General features: G+C 49.3%; 1 protein-coding gene across 1 annotated transcript; it reads left to right on the top strand.

The window, feature by feature from the left end:
* Positions 1 to 3342: 3342 nt before the first annotated feature.
* Positions 3343 to 16768, top strand: EPX (eosinophil peroxidase). Its single transcript, XM_007536129.2, has 13 exons — positions 3343 to 3478; positions 3589 to 3682; positions 3917 to 4092; positions 4278 to 4395; positions 4519 to 4648; positions 6046 to 6252; positions 7896 to 8214; positions 9012 to 9172; positions 9564 to 9819; positions 10555 to 10725; positions 14138 to 14375; positions 14886 to 15098; positions 16122 to 16768. Exons 1-12 carry the CDS (start codon positions 3403 to 3405, stop codon positions 15085 to 15087), a joined length of 2148 nt encoding a protein of 715 aa, XP_007536191.1. The 5' UTR covers positions 3343 to 3402; the 3' UTR covers positions 15088 to 15098; positions 16122 to 16768.
* The last annotated feature ends 77 nt before the right edge of the window (positions 16769 to 16845 follow it).

Genomic DNA, 16845 nt, shown 5'->3' on the forward strand with positions numbered 1-16845 from the left:
TGAAAAGCCCTTGGGGTGGGATGTGCAGGGTATTTGGTCCTTGCTCACACTCTTCACCTGCTCCCTGGATCTTATTAGCTCTGACCACAGAGAAAAAGCAGATGCCAAGCTCACCACTGAGAAAGACCTGACAAGGACTCCTCATATCCAGGACCGCCCCATAGTGGAGGTCATGGCTGGAGAAGCCCTTCTCCCACTGCTGCTGTTTCACGGTTCCCAGTGGCCCTGGGATAGACAGTTGGTCTGCCCACTCCAACATGAAGAGGAGAGCTCAGACAGCCAGAGTCTGAGCCTCCTTTCCTTTCTCTCTCCCCCTCTCTCTCTTCCTTCCAGGTGCCCAGACCTAGATGGTCTGCAAATCCTTGCACTCACCACCCCTATCCTTCAACCTTGATGGTAAGTACTGCCCTGTGGGACAGCCAGGAGCAGGCTTCATTAAAGGAAGCAAAGAGGGAGCTGGGTGGCGGCTCACCTGGTTAAGTGCACACATCACCGCGTGCAAGGACCCAGGTTCGAGCCTCCCACTCCCCACCTGCCAGCAGGGGGAGCTTCATGAGTGGTTTTACAAAGAATGAAGCCCCAGTGATAACCCTGGTAATAAAAATGAAATAAAGAAAACAAAGGCAGAGCATAACCATGAGGCTGATCCAGTCAACACTACTAAGCATCAGCTGTGTGCCAGGCTGTACGTTAGCATTTTACATTGACCATACCACTCCCCACCCCCACCCCTGGCCCCAACTCTATAAGGGAGCCATAGCAATGACCTCACTTGATGATGAGAAGGCAGACTAAGAGGTGGAGTAGCTTGCCCAAGTGGATATTGTTGCTTGGATTGGGATCCATGCCAGTTCTTAGCCACCTTTGTGCTAAGTCCTATGGCTCTCAAAGGGAGCCTTTCTGTAAAATCTGTAGAGGTCAGGAAGCAGAAAAGATGGCAAGTCCTCCATGGAGACCATGGTGGCTGGAGTGGAGTGTCGGGGCAGTGTGTGTGTGTGTGTGGGGGGGGGGTGTACAGGTTGTCAGAATGCAGCAGAAGGGTCAGGAGGGCCAGGTGTTAGAACTTGCTCTTCCTTTGTTCCTTTGGCCTGAACCTTTGCCTGTCAGTCCAGATCTAGCTGTGCCCCAGAACCTGCCCTCCACTGTCTGCTTATATAAAACCCTATGGTAGTTCCACTACCTCTAACAGTTCAAAGCCCCAGAAGAAGAACACACATGTCAGGGTTGGGGCTAGACCCAAGGATCTGTCTCAGTCTTGTCCCAGTGACCAATGACAGCCCACTTTGAGTTCTGGCAAAACCTTTGCACAACTTATTATGGCTGAAAAACTGAGGTCCTCTCTGCAAAGAGAGACTTGTTCACCCCGAATCCTCTTAGGGGGACTCTGGATGAATGGCCACTTGGGTCACAGGCAAATCGCCCCCCACCCCCGCCCAGCTTCCAGTCTCTTCCCAGCGGAGGTGGTGAGGTAAATTTAAGGTGACTTTGCAATGCTTTAAACTTCTCTCCTACATGAGGATCATCATCCCTACCTCACAGGTGTGAAAACTGAGGTCCACTGAAGGGTCTGACTTACTCAGTCACTCAGGAGTCAGCTTCGAGGAACCCAGTGCACTTTCAGCAACTACAGTGACCTTTCATCCAGACCCCAGTCATAGGAGAGGAGCCCAGCCTGAAGACGAGAAGATAAAATCAGCAGGACCCAGACCTTCAACTAGAGCTTGTGAAAGGGGTTGTGAAGGAGCTGTTTCAAGAGCAACTGTCGGCTGTGGCATTGGTGTGTGTGTGTGTGTGTGTGTGTGTGTGTGTGTGTGTGTGTGTTTGTGTGTGTAGGGGGGACCTGTAGAGAGTTGGGTACAGGGATTAGATAGTTGGGGGAGCAGAGAAGGCAGTAGGCAGGAGTGCTAGGTCAGTCTGCTGGAGCAGGTACAGGATTAGCAGTGAGGAGGCATAGGCATATCCATCTTAAGAAGGGCTGAAGACCAGCAGGTGGAAGAGCATGGTGGGGTCACTGTCTCTAAGCAGTTAGAGCAGAGCTTGATTCACCTAGTGCGGGGATGTCCTGCAAATGTGGAAATGGTGTCTTGATTGAGGCTGCACTGGTCATAACCGAGTTGGAGTCAAGGACAGACCAGCCAGGGGTCATTACAGAAACCTCCTTTGAGGAAGCTGCGGATGACCAGGCCCAAGGCAGTCAGCACAAACCTGCTCTGACAGGCACTGAAGGAGAACATGAACAAGTGCCAGTCTTAGGGGGTTGGGCTGTGACATTCTGGTAGAGCACACACGTTACCATGCACAAGGACCAGGGTTCAAGCCCTCAGTTCCCATTTGCAGAGGGGAAGCTTCATGAGTGCTGCAGCTGTCTCTCTTTCTCTTTCTCTCTCTACCCTGACCCTCTCAATGTCTCTCTGTCACTGTAAAAGAATAAAGAGAAAGAAAAGAAGGGAAAATAATGGCAGTGGATTTGTCAAACAGGCACTGAGCCCCAGAGATAACTCTGGTGACAAAAAGGAGAAGGTGGAGGAGGAGGAGAAAGAGAATGAGGAGGAGGAGGGGGAGGGGAGAGGGAGAAGAAGAAGGAGAAAAGAAAAAGTGCAAATCTCTTACAGCAGCCTGCCATCATTGCTCTGCTGCCTGCTCCAGCAGTGACATCTCACAGTGCCTCCCGAGTGCGGCAAGAATAGCTCCTTCATTCTTACTGCCCAGCCCTGTCTCAGTCACTGCCTCTCTGTCCTTTGCATCCTGTGGAGAACTGGTAGAGGAATAGCAGGTGAGGCCGAAGAGGGGCTGGATCACTGGACCTGCTATCCATTCACTCCACAAACAATTATAGAGTGTCTACTGACTGCCAGGCTTGGTGCTGGGGGTGTGATGAGAGAAAAGTCAGGTGGAAGCAGTTTCTGCCTTATTAGAGGAGGAGAGGAAGCATTCTCATCTTCTGACCCAAGTTCTATTTTATGGCTTAGAAAACTGAGGCCAAACAAGGAGAAATGACTTGCTCAAGACTCTAACAACCAGTTAGTGGCAGGATCAGGCCAAAGTTTCTTCGGAAGCTCACGGCTCTCAGCCATCCTGCAAGTGTTCCTTGAGCAGTGCTCCAGGTTTGGGGAGCTATATCAGTGTGAGGATAGGGTGAGCAGGTAGGAGGAAGTCTGGCTCCTGGTTGATGAGAGGTGGGTAGAGCTGGGGGTTTCAGTCTCAACTGTCTTAAAAATGAAGGGGGAAATCCCAGAGCTCCGCCTCAGGAGGCTGGGACTCTGAGACCCAGAGCTGCCCTCCCCCATGCCAGGATGGGGTATAAAGGCCTCTCCCCACTAGATGAGGGAAGATCAGGAGGAGGTGAGAGATCAGCAGAGACTCTCTGGGTGAGACAAGAGCAGGGAATATAACGTTGCTGAGATGAAGCTGCTCCTTGCCCTGGGTGGGGTCCTAGCGTCACTCACCCTGGCACAGCCCTGCCAGGGCAGTGCTCCAGGTAACAGCTCCATGGATAGCCAAGGAGGAAGGTGAGGGAGGGGGAAGCATTTGGGTCCAGGAAGGGGCCCTATAATGCCCCTGCACTGGCAATCTCCTTCCTCTGAGCAGCCTCCCTCCGGACAGTGGAGACCTCAGTCCTCCAGGGCTGCCTAGCAGAGGCCAAGCTGCTGGTGGATGCTGCCTACAATCAGACTCAGAGAAGGTAAATCGGAGGCCCAGGCGGGCCTGGGAGGGTCCATGGGGAGTGTGTGCTCCAGCCAAGGTCACCTCACCCGTCACCTGACTGTGCATCATGGGTTGGTGCCTGGCTGGTAGAGAGCCTGCCTTCCATCATCCTTGTTTGTTTGCAGTGTCCCGAATACCCGTCTCCTGGGCTAGAGCTGTGCTGGGTGGCTCTGCTCTTCTCTCTAATACTCATTCCTCCTCTCCCGGGCAGCATCACGCAACGCCTTCACAGTGGCTCGGCCAGCCCCATGGACCTCTTGTCCTACTTCAAGCAGCCAGTTGCGACCACCAGGACAGTCATTCGGGCTGCTGATTATATGCACGTGGCCTTGGGGCTGCTGGAGGAGAAGTTACAAGTTCAGGGAGCTGGATCCTTCAATGTCACTGGTACTGTGTCCTCTCCCACCCCATTGAGCCACTGCTGGTCTGGGACAGAAAGGAGGCCAGGAGGCAGGGTGCATGATCTTGATCTTGGAGTACTGGGGGTGGTGGTAAAAGGATGGGAGTGTGGAACAGACCAGCTCAGGAAGGAGTACCTTGCATCCAGGACCCTACCCCCGTCACCCCCCTAGATATGCTAACAGAACCCCAGCTGCGACTGCTATCCCAAGCCAGTGGTTGCACTATCCAAGACCAGGCTGAGAAGTGCAGTGACAAGTACCGCACCATCACCGGAAGATGCAACAACAAGTAGGTGCCAGGGGCTGCACCTGACTCAGGTGCCTCTCTTCCCCCACTTTTCCCCTTCCTCCACACTGAATGGTCTCTAGGCCCTGGGTCCTGCTAACATCCCTCCTGCCCCCGCTGATGCAGGCGGAGACCCTTGCTGGGGGCCTCCAATCAGCCCCTGGCCCGCTGGCTCCCAGCTGAGTATGAGGACAGGCTGTCACTCCCCTTTGGCTGGACTCCTGGCAAGAGGCGCAGTGGCTTCCTCCTCCCTCTTGTGAGTTGGGGCTAAGGGTCTCTGGGTCTCTGGGGAGGGATGGCTGATCTCTCTAAACACAGGGCATAAAGAAGCATCCTAAAGTCAGACAGAGAGGGTTAGGTGGCTTTGGCCAGTTAACAGAGCTGAGTCTTAGTTTTCTCATCTGTATGTAACACAACAGTAAAAAGTCCTTCCTGGAGCTGCTATACAGCCATATAGAGTGTGATTTACAATGATTTTTAAAAACTTTTTTTAAAAAGAGGTAGATGGGAAGAGAGAGAGAGAGAGAGAGAGAGAGACACCAAGAGCACTGCTCAGCTTTGGCTTATGATGATCCCAGGGATCGAGCCTGGAACCCTGGAACCTCAAGTTTAAGAACCTTTTATTATGTTGTTTCCTATGCCCAATGATAAGGCTTTTATTTTTCTGAAAGAATAAGCACCAGGCTTATGCTGTATATAAAGAGCTACATACCAGGTGGGGGTAGAAAGCATAATGGTTATGCAAAGAGAATCTCATTCCTGAGGCTCCAAAGTCTCAGGTTCAATTCCCTGCACCATCAACTGGAGCTGAGCAGTGCTCTGGTAAATAAACAAACTAATAAAAACCCAAGAGGTGCCTTAATCTAATTACATCGACTGATCTAAACTTCCACATTTATTAGTTCATCAGTTTGATATCCATTGCCAGCATATACACTAAATATAGCAATCCATTATTTCCTAACATCTACTTTCAATTTCTCTTTCATTGATCCTGTTTTCTATCGATCCAGTTCTATCTATACTTAGTATCTATCACCTAGCACCCAGCCCATATACCTAGAAAATAGTTCTATCACCTCACTGTACAGTCTGTAATGGGATCTATCCATTTGTCCTGTTTATATGTTTGTTTATCTATTTATTTACTTATTTATTGCCACAAGAGTTGTCAATGGAGCACATTGCCTACACTACAGATCTACCACTCCCAGTGGGTATTTTTTTTCCTCTTCCTTTTTTACTTGATAGGACAGATGAAAATTGAGAGGGGAGGGAGGGAGAGAGAAAGAGACACCTGCAGACCTGCTTCCCCTTGCAGGTGGGCAGTGAGGGCTCAAATACAGGTCTTTTCTCATGGTAACATGTGCACTCAACTGGGTGCTGTACCTCCTGGCTCCTCGATTTGCTCTATTTGTCACTCCAAAAGAGTGGGTGGGGGCTGAGTCAGCCAATTCTGGCCCACTCCTCTGCACTCCTGGACTCCCTCAGAGCCAGGCTGGAGTCCACCCATTTAGAAGGGACAGCCACAAAGGACAATGGACAAAACAGAGATGAGGAGGCAAGGAGAGATTGTTCTAACTCCAATGGGAGTTGGGTTGGTGCTATCACCTTATAGGGATGGCACCTTAAAGCGACCTATTGTCCTACCAGGTCCGGGCTGTCTCCAACCAGATCGTGCAGTTCCCCAGCAACAGGCTGTCCTCCGACGGAGGCCGGTCCCTCATGTTCATGCAGTGGGGTCAGTTTGTTGACCATGACCTGGACTTCGCCCCTGAGTCCCCAGCCAGAGTGGCCTTCACTGCGGGTGTAGACTGTGAGAGGACCTGTGCCCAGCTGCCTCCCTGCTTCCCGATCAAGGTAGCCTTCAGTTGGTCTTATCCCAGCCTGGAGGGAGGGAGCTGGAGGCCCAGAGCCCAGATTTCCATCCTTGAGGAACTGCTTATGACTCTGGAGGAAGCACAGCCCAGCACAGAGTCCTTCTCTGTGTGTATCAGTTTGTCTGGAGTTTCAGTGCAGACGTCCTGGAGAGGCAAGTCATTGAGACTGGCCTGGACCTTTGGTTCTGGTTCTAACAGGAAAAAAAAAAAAAAAAAAAAAACCTCTGAGCCTCTGCTATGGGAAGCCTTTAGGGTCTCTAAGCTCTGGTCCTTCTCTCCTTCTCAATGTGGCCCAAGGCTCCTGTAACTCTCACCAATTCTTAAAATTATGTTTCAAGCAGGGAGAGACCTTTTATCTTAGTCAGGGCGAGGGTGGTGTGGTATGGAGCACTAAGCTGAAAAGAGGGAGACCAGGAAGCACCGTCTCTTGTAGGAATGCAGGGGAGACACATGTGTGTGAACACACACACACACACACACACACACACACACACTGAGCACACGCATACACTCATGTACCTTTCAGAGGTAGGACATGTCAGGGTCCCTAGCTGGCTTGGCCCCCCCCTGCAGTCTTACCTATTCCTCCAGATCTGGTTGAAGCATCTCCTCTGAGGGACATTCCCTTAATAATAAGAAATTTATTTATTTACTAATGAGAGATAGAGGAGAGAGCATGCACACCAACACACTTGGCATGTGTAGCACTGGAGATCTAATTCAGGGCCTCAAGCCATGAGTCCAGTGTTCTAGCACTGCACCACCTCCCAGGTCACTGGCTTTGGTCAAAGATAGCGAATGACACCTCAGTTTGGAGTGACAGCACACTTTTTTTTTTGCCTCTAGGGCTATTGCTGGGGCTCACACAGTGCCTGCACCATGAATCCACTACTCCTGGAGACCATTTTTTTCCCTTTTTGCTGCCCTTGTTGTTGTAGCCTCATTGTGGTTATTATTATTGTTGTTATTGTTGATGCCGTTCGTTGTTGGATAGGTCAGAGAGAAATGGGGAGAGGAGGGGAAGACAGGGGGAAAGAAAGGTAGACACCTGCAGACCTGCCTCACAGCCTGTGAAGCGACTCCCCTGCAGGGGGGAGCTGTGGGTTTGAACCTGGATCCTTATGCCGGCCCTTGCGCTTTGTGCCACGTGTGCTTAACCCACTGTGCTACTGCCCAACCCCCACAGCACACTCTTCTATGCCTATTTCCCCCTGAATTTCCAGCTCCCTCTCTATGACTTGTACTGGGTTTTGTTAACTATTATAATCTCCAAAGAACCTAGCACAGAAAAATGCTTTGGAAACATCAGTTGGAAGTGATGAATTTAAAGGGAACAGGCCAAAATGTCAGAACTAATACTGCCATTCTTGCTAACTTATTCTCCTCTCTCTGAGTCTCAGCTTCACCATTTGTAAAATGAGGATCTAAGACTTCACCCATTTCTAGCTTTTCTGGAGCCTGTGATACAAAGTGGTGAGCAGTATGAATCTGAGTGAGTCAAGGAAGGCTCCCTGGAGGAGGTGTCTTTCAGTAAGGTTTTGAAGCAGGTGGTGGGGCTGTGATCCAGAAGAGTGAGCTTGCTCTGGAGGGACGCCACTGCCACCAGTTCCTCTTCCTTCTCAGATCCCACCCAATGATCCCCGCATCAGGAACCAACAGGACTGCATCCCCTTCTTCCGCTCGGCTCCCTCCTGCCCACAAAACAAGAACCAAGTCCGCCAGCAGATCAACGCACTCACCTCCTTCCTAGACGCCAGCATGGTGTACGGCAGCGAGGTCAACCTGGCCCTGCGGCTCCGCAACCGGACCAACTACCATGGGCTGCTGGCCATCAACCAGCGCTATCACGACCAAGGCAGGGCCCTGCTGCCCTTCAACAACTTGCAGGAAGACCCCTGCCTCCTCACCAACCGCCAGGCGCGCATCCCCTGCTTCCTGGCAGGTGAGACTCCTGGCAGGTGGGGTCTCCCAGGATGCAGTCCATGGTTGGGGCTTGGGGAGTGAAGGCACGGCGGGATGTGACTGGGGTAGGGAGGTTCCACTTCAGTACTAGGCACACCAGCGCAGAGATGCCAAGGACTGAGTTTTCCTCTGCTCCTGACAAGAGCAGTGTGTACCTTCATGAGAGGCCTGTGAGGAGCAGGTTAAATAAGACTTGGTGCAAAGGGATTTAATGCAAAGCCAGAAGAGTCAGCCTTCAGGCTTTTCCCTTCGTTGCAGGTTTAGAGGTTCTGGTTGCAGGCCTGGGCTCTACCCTGCCCCCGCCCTCCAACACACACAACTACTCACTCCGTGCTCCCTTTTCTTTCCCTTGGACTTTCTGTGGATAACAACTTAAGACCATGTCCAAAGCTGGAAAAGGCCTCAGGAGAGAGTGTAGAGTCAAGTTCATCTGAGACCAATGGGCTCACAGCCCCATCTTCATCTTTGTCCCTCTAGCAGCTGGGGATCTGCTTATATTCTGGAGTGAAATTGTCAGGCAAAGAGCTTCCTGCCCATGACTGGCAGCTGCTTTGTGCTTTCCCACCAAGCTCCAACCTAATCTAGTCACTTAAGAGTCAAGACCCCACAGCCTTTCTCCTCCTGGCACACTGAGTTGGGGAAGAGGATGGCCCCAGCACCCCAGGGCATGGAGACAATGGCCCCACCCTCTCTTTAGCACCCAGACTTCCGTCTTCTCTAGTAGAAAGGCATTTCTTGGGGAAGGGATGTGGTGACTCTGAATGTGGAATTTTCAAGGTGACACCCGAGCTAGCGAAACCCCTAAACTGACTGCCATGCACACCCTCTTTGTGCGAGAACACAACCGTCTGGCAACTGAGCTGAGACGCCTGAATCCCAGGTGGACTGGAGACAAGTTATACCATGAGGCTCGGAAGATTGTGGGGGCCATGGTCCAGGTAGGGACCCATGAATCTGCTAGAGGGCAAGCTGAGGAATGCAATTATCTGGGAGGAGACATAATCACTGGAAGTACCTGGGACATAATCTGGGGGGTGTGCTACTAGTCACTAGTGATGGGAGGTGCACAAGAGATGTGATCTTTCCTCTAATTCTTGCCACTAATTTACTGTGTTACCCTGTTCATGCCACTTAGCCTCTCAGGTCCTCAGTATCTCCACTGGGCAATAGGATGTTAACATTGCCACATTTGACAGGATACCTATAATGAGTAAATCTGAGTACTTTTGCCAAAAAAAAAAAAAAAAAAAAAAAAACAAGAGTGTTGAAAAGCAAGGGAGCAGAGTAGGCAGCAGCCAGGCAAAGTTCCCCCTATGCTTTCTCTTCCAGATTATCACCTACCGAGACTATCTGCCACTGGTTCTGGGCAGGGCCCGGGCCAGGAGGACCCTGGGGCCCTACAAGGGTTACTCCTCCAAAGTGGACCCCCGTGTGGCTAACGTCTTCACTCTGGCCTTCCGCTTTGGCCACACCATGCTGCAGCCCTTCATGTTCCGCCTGGACAGCCAGTACCGGGCATCAGCTCCCAACTCTCGGGTCCCACTTAGCTCTGTCTTCTTTGCCAGTTGGCGGGTCGTGCAAGAAGGTGACCGGGTTTCCCAGAGGCGGGTAGGAGTTGGGAGGGAAGGATATTCTCTGCCAGGCAAGTCAAGCTTATTGTCAGGAGGCTAGGTTGCTACTCTCCTCCGTGGGCAGGGACAATGAGGTGGATGCCAAGACCCTCAGTTCCAGGCCTGGGGTCCCCTCCCAGATGAGAGGATTTCTGAAAGGGGAGAGGAGTGAGGTCAAGCTGAAGAGCTGGCGGTTTGAAAGTAGTTTGCCTCCCATCCCTTCTCTTAGAAGCGGGGGTGACACTTTTCCCTGACGGCTTGCCTGCTCCTTTATGCTTACACAGACCTCTATTTCTGGACACAAAGATGACTAAATTAAGTGACTGGTTTGTCCAGATCTGAGCTATTTTGCTTTCTTTCTCTTTCCTTTTTGCCTTCCTTCCTTTCTTGCTCTCTTTCCTTCTTTCCTCCGTCTCATCCTTCCTTCCTCCCTTCCTCCCTTTTCCCCTTCCTTCCTTCCTTCCTCCATTCCTTCCTTCCCCCTTCTTTTCCTTCCTTCACTATTCCAGGATGACTTCTCAGACAGAGAGATAGACATGAAAGAGACCACAGCACTAAGCTTCCTCCAGTGTCATTGGGGCTGGGCTCAAACCTGGGCCAAGTGAGATATTCCAATAGCCCAGCTCCAAGCTACCTTGGTATTATGTGATGACCCAAGGGGCTTCCCGGAAGCTGGTCCAATCTGTGCTGCTCACATCCTCTGCCCCTAGGCGGCATCGACCCCATCCTGCGAGGCCTCATGGCCACACCTGCCAAGCTGAATCGTCAGGACTCCATGTTAGTGGATGAGCTCCGGGACCGGCTGTTTCGACAAGTGAGACGAATTGGGTTGGACCTGGCAGCTCTCAACATGCAGCGCAGCCGGGATCATGGCCTGCCAGGTGAGGGATCTGCCCATCTCTCCTCCCAGGCTTCACTTGAACCAGCCTTGTTGGGTGGGAAGGGGTTCAGAGAAAACACTTGCTAGCCCTTTTCTGAATAGGACTATCTACAAGGTGTGTGGTTCAGAAGCACACAAAGCCCAGGGCGATACAGGAAAGCACCCCTGGACCACCTTGGCTGTCTTAGTCACATCTTCCTCATCTGCATGCAGGGTCTCAGGCTTTGGATTTATAACGGGCAGGACTTGGGTACAGGAGCAGATCAAGGGAGAGAAGGATTTGCCAAGTAGAGAAAAACAGTAGAATTAAAAGACAGAGTTTGTACCCTGGAATTCTATTTATTACTCTGGAAAAAAGACTAGGGTTTCAACGAAAAGAAGTAAAACACATGCAAGGGGAAAAACATTTGCACAGTCATACTGGCTATGAATACTAAGTTGTACAAATGGGGCATCTTGTGTAATATTAAAATCTGGTTTTGTGTCAAAAGAAAAAAAAAGAGGCAAGAGTGAACCCTGGTAAGTTTCATGGAGAAAAGCTAGTTCTTAGGGCTACAGAAATAGACTTCAGGGATTTGGGTGGTAGTGCAGTGGGTTAAGCGCAGTAGCCTGAAGCACAAGGACCAGTGTAAGGATCCCGGTTTGAGCCCCCACTCCCCAGCAGAGTCGCTTCACAGGCGGTGAAGCAGGTCTGCAGGTGTCTATCTTTCTCTCCCATCTCTGTCTTCTCCTCCTCTCTCCATTTCTCTCTGTCCTAACAATGATGACATCATTAACAACAAAAGTAATAACAACAACATCAAAAAACAACAAAGGCAACAAAAGGGAAGATAAATATAGAAAAATTAAAAAAAAATAGACATCAGACTCAAGTGAAGACAAAGCCTGAGAGACAAGAAACAGGTAGAGTAAAATGAAGTTTCTCTGGCCTTCTTGTGAGGACACAGAAAAACTGTCCTGGTCTAGAAGAAAAACTGAGTGTTGGGGGATCAGGTGGTAGCACAACTGGTAAAGCCCATGTAATCATGTGCAAGGACCCAGGTTGAAGCCTCTAGCCCTTACTTGTAGGGGGAGGCTTCACAAGCAGGCTGCAGATGTCTTTCTCTCCCCATCTCTTTCTCTTTCATTATTAAAATTTAAAAATGTAACCAAAACTTTTTTTAAAACTTAGATATTTTGTAAGGATCTTTTATGGACAGTAGCTCATTTAGTCTTCCAAACAACCCTGTGAAGCAGTTATTGCAGCAAAGTTTCATGAGTGGTGAAACAGTACTGCAGGTATCTTTCTTTTCCCTTTCCATCTTCACCCTTCCCTCAATTTCTGTTTCTATACTAAATAAATAATTTCTCTAAGTGTAGGAATATGCTTATAGACACCTAGTAACTGGCCCAAGGGTACATAAAAATTGTTCCTTTCATCTAGTCCTCTTCAATGTTTGGGGAAAACTGTTTCTCTCTGCTTCCCCCCACTTCCTACTTCCCACTACCTGTTTCTTCCAAACTGTCCCAGAGATATTTTCCTGATATTAATTCTTGTAGTCTCCTCTAATCCTTCCCCAAGTCTAACACCGAATCCAGAGTTGGAAGACCTGGTTAAGGATTCCATTTACAAGCAGAGTGACTTTGGGAAGGTTGTAATTGTTCAAGTTCAGCGACAATCCATTGATAAGGTGAGGACTATGAAGAACCTCACGGGACTGGGCAGTAGCACAGCTAGCTGAGCTTACATAAATGCTACAGTGCACAAGGACCTGGGTTCAAGTCCCTGTCCCCACCTGCAGGGGGGGACGCTTCACAAGTGGTGAAATAGTGCTGCGGGTGTCTTTCTTACTCTTTTCCTCCCCATCTTCCCTATTCTCTCTCAATTTCTGTCTCTATATATTAAATAAATAAATAAAAACAAAGACTCTTACAAAGATGTTGTTAGGATCCTGAGTGATAGTCACAAAATAGTGCTTAGTACTGGTAAAAAACTGTATAGTTGGGAGTCGGGCGGTGGCGCAGTGGGTTAAGCGCACGTGGCGTAAAGCGCAGGGACCGGCGTAAGGATCCCGGTTCGAGCGCCCGGCTCCCCACCTGCAGGGGAGTCGCTTCACGGGCGGTGAAGCAGGTCTGCAGGTATCTATCTTTCTCTCCCCTCTCTCTCTGTCTTCCCCTCCTCTCTCCATTTCTCTCTGTCCTATCCAACAACAAATCAACGTCAACAATGGCAATAATAACTGCAACGAGGCTGCAACAACTAGGGCAACAAAAAGGGGGAAAAATGGCCTCCAGGAGCGGTGGATTCATGGTGCAGACACCGAGCCCAGCAATAACCCTGGAGGGAAAGAAAAAAAACTGTATAGTTTTCCTTTGTTCAACTGGGGGATAGTATTTGTAATTTGAAGCTCAGTGAACAACATTAGGCTGGTGTTACTTCGTGTTCCAGTAAGCTATCTCCTATGCTGATGGTCCCCACATCATCTGATCATATGGGAATAGTGACAGTTGAGCAAACAGAATGTCTGGTCTTTGGCAACTTCTGGACAGGTAAAAAAAAGTCTAATGATTTTATTAGACATAATGAACATGTAAAAATCCATCCAGATGAAATATACAATTCAATGATTTCAGTATTACATTGATCACCATATCTACCATCAGAACACTTTCATCACTCATAACCTCATAAATCATTCCCCATTTCTTTATTTTTTTAGAATTAATTTAATAATGATCGATTAGACTATAGGATAGGTGTATAATTACACACAATTCCCACCACACAATTCCCACCACCAGAGTTCCGCATCCTATCCCCTCCATTGGAAGTTTCCCTATTCTTTATCCCTCTGGGAGTATGAACCAAAGATCTTATGGGGAGCAGAAGGTGGAAGGTCTGGCTTCTGTAATTGCTTCTCCACTGGACCATTTCTAATTCAGCCCCCCTTAAAAACATTTAAATTATTTTTGTCTCTACATATTGGCTTATTCTGGGCCTTGCATGCAAGCAGTACAGTGTGAGGTCATTTTCGTGTAGATACACTTTACCCGTGTTTTAATTTCTCATCTTACTCATGCATGTATTCAACAAAGATGACTGGGAGTCTTATGTTCTATTTGTGCTACTCAGTGCATGAGTCCACTAGTAATATCACTGTGGCACCAGTGTTGTGTCATACCAGCTACTCACATTGGGTCACACACCAAAGTCTGATGCACACAAACATCCTTGTCTGCCTGCATGGAAAATTAAGAGGGTAGAAGTTTGACCCTCGGAAGGTCCAAAGTTGCTTCTGCCAGCAGAATTCTTGTTCTGTCCAATATCAGCCAATTGCAGAACTTGCTCTCAGAAGGCAATGTGGAGAGAAGCAGAAGCTACCAGGAGGCTGTCGGTTAGTGATCTGAAAATGTTTCTGCCCTTTTCCCTACAGGGTACAATGCGTGGAGGCGCTTTTGTGGCCTCTCCCAGCCCCGGAACCTGGCACAGCTCAGTAGGGTGTTAAAAAACCAGGATTTGGCAAGGAAGTTCCTGCATTTGTATGGGACACCTGACAACATTGACATCTGGATTGGGGCCATTGCAGAACCTCTTTTGCCAAGGGCCAGGGTGGGGCCTCTTCTGGCTTGTCTTTTTGAGCGTCAGTTTTCAAGAGCTCGAACTGGAGACAGGTGAGTGACCCTAAAGAGGCAACCAAGTAGCAGGGCTGGAAAGCACTAGGATTTCCAAGGGGAGAGTATTCCGCTAGCCCCACTTCTTCCAAATTCACAGTATCTGACACCAAACTCCTCTCTGGAGAGCGAGGTCAGAGGGAGAAAGAACATACACCTGGCTGAGCTGGAGACACTTTTAACTCCAGAGATAAACATTGCAATCTCCCTGTTGTCACTTAGTGGAGACCAGAAAACACAGGCACAAAGAGCAAAATCTGGGTTTCTCTGTGTTCGCTTATGCCTGTCTTAAGAACTGGCCCTTTATTTTGGATTTGGCACTGGACTCAGATTTACCTGGATTCAGATCTAGCTGCCTCAGTTACATTACAGGAATAATGTTTACTTTGCAGGAATTTTCATGGGAATTGAGCAAAATAATGTATTTAAAGAACTCCTGGCACACAGCAGGTACTTGTGATAAGGTCATTTCTCCCCAACTTCCACCCATATCTCCTGATCATCCTGTAGGTTCTGGTGGCAGAAACGAGGAGTTTTCACCAGAAGACAGCGCCAAGCCCTGAGAAAGATTTCCTTGTCTCGGATTGTGTGTGACAATACGGGTATCACCAGTGTTTCAAGAAACATATTCAGGGCCAACATCTATCCTCATGGCTTTGCAAGCTGCAGCCAAATCCCCAGATTGAACCTGTCAGCCTGGCGAGGACAATGAGCCTTCTGCAGGTGAGGGGTGGCCCTCCTCCAACAGCCTTGGGCTGGTCAGGGCCTGAGGTCTCACCCTGGATGGGCTGATTCCACTTAGGCCTTCAACCATGGACAACGGAACTTGTCACTAGGGACAGGGCAACTTCCCCAGGGCTTTCTAGTAGGCTAGTTTCTGGGCTGAGAGTTGATCCTAGAATCTAGGGCTTTGGAGAAAGATTAGAAAATATGCATGGCTGGCAAAATAGCTCACTTGGGAAGTGTAATTTTTTATTTTATTTTTTATTGCCACCAGGATTGTCACTGGGGCTTGGTGCCTCATGAGGAATCCACAACTCCTAGAGGCCATTTCCCCTGCCCCCACCACCCCCACTTCATTTCATATGACAGAAGTTGAGAAGAAAGGAAGAAAAAAAAGAGAGAGACCTGAAATACTGCTTCACCCCCTCCACCCCCCACAGTGGGGATCAGGGCATCGAACCCAGGTCCTCACACTTGGGAATGTGTGTGTTTAACCAGGTGTGCCACTGGCCTGGCCCCCCAATAGAGTGCTGTTTTGCCATGTGTGTGACTCAGGTTTGAGCCCAGACCCCACCATACTGAGGGAAGCTTCAGCGCTGTGATGTCTTTCTTTTATTGCCACCAGGGTTACTATAGGGGCTCAGTGCCTGTGTAATGAATCCACTGCTCCCGGTGGCCATTTCACCCCCCCCCCCTTTTTTAAAAATTAGGACAGAGAGAAATAATCAAGATGGGAGGAGGAGGTAGAGAAGGGGAGAAAGAGAGACATGCAGATCTGCTTCACCTCTTGTGAGGCATCTCCTTACAGGTGGGGAGTGGGTTCCTGCACATGGCAATGAGTGCGCTCAACTGGGTGTGCCACTGCTCAGCCCCTCTCCCTGTCTCTTTATGAAAAAATAAACCCAGAGCAGGCAATTAAAAATCCAACTTGCATCCACTTTGTCATTAACACCCTAAAAAAAAAAAAAAAAAAACTCCATTTCTGGATACCCCACAAATTCTTCACCTCTGTCACTTCCACAGGATTCCATCCCAAGCCACTAACCTTGGAGACAAGAGAACCTGGAGATCACAAGGCTCCCTTCCTCAGAACAACCACACCCTGCTGATTATTCTGCTGGCTGTATCTCAGAGTCGGTTCTTGCTGGCAATGACAGCTGAGGCTCCCAGCAGCAAAGCAACTTTCCACCCCAGGAGCCTCTTAAGGTATCAGGTACTAACTACGTCAATTCCAGGTGCATTGACTTGTGAGCCAAGGATGTCTTGCCCAACAAGAACAGCCATCTAGAGGGTTTCCAGCCACTTTCTTTCACTCCCCAGTCTGTCCTTGCTACCTACTTACATGACCAGGAGGCCACATTATTCCAGATTCTAGTCACCCCATAAGCTTCCTCTGGAGCCTGCAGTCTGGGCAGCAAGCTCAGCTTCTACCAATAAAGCCCTGCTGAAGCTGCAGGAGCTGGTTTCTGCATTCGTCTGGGAGGGGACACAACCTCAGTCCCATGCTTTGCTCCAGACGTTTAAGAGAAGTGCTACTAAGACACAGCTGGAACCAATTTCTAGGCTTCTTCTATGTGCTGAGCTAAGAGAACTAGAAGAAACATCCAGATTAAGAAACAGCTGCAAAAGAGAAGGCAATGTTGTTAGGAACCCCAACATTCAGGAGACTACCTAGGCCAGACAGCAACCTGAGCAAAAAAAAAAAAAAAAATACAGCCACTAGAACACCAGTCTGTATGAAAAACGT

The sequence above is a fragment of the Erinaceus europaeus genome, chromosome 12, assembly GCF_950295315.1.
Source record: "Erinaceus europaeus chromosome 12, mEriEur2.1, whole genome shotgun sequence".
Classification (NCBI taxonomy): Eukaryota; Metazoa; Chordata; class Mammalia; order Eulipotyphla; family Erinaceidae; genus Erinaceus; species Erinaceus europaeus.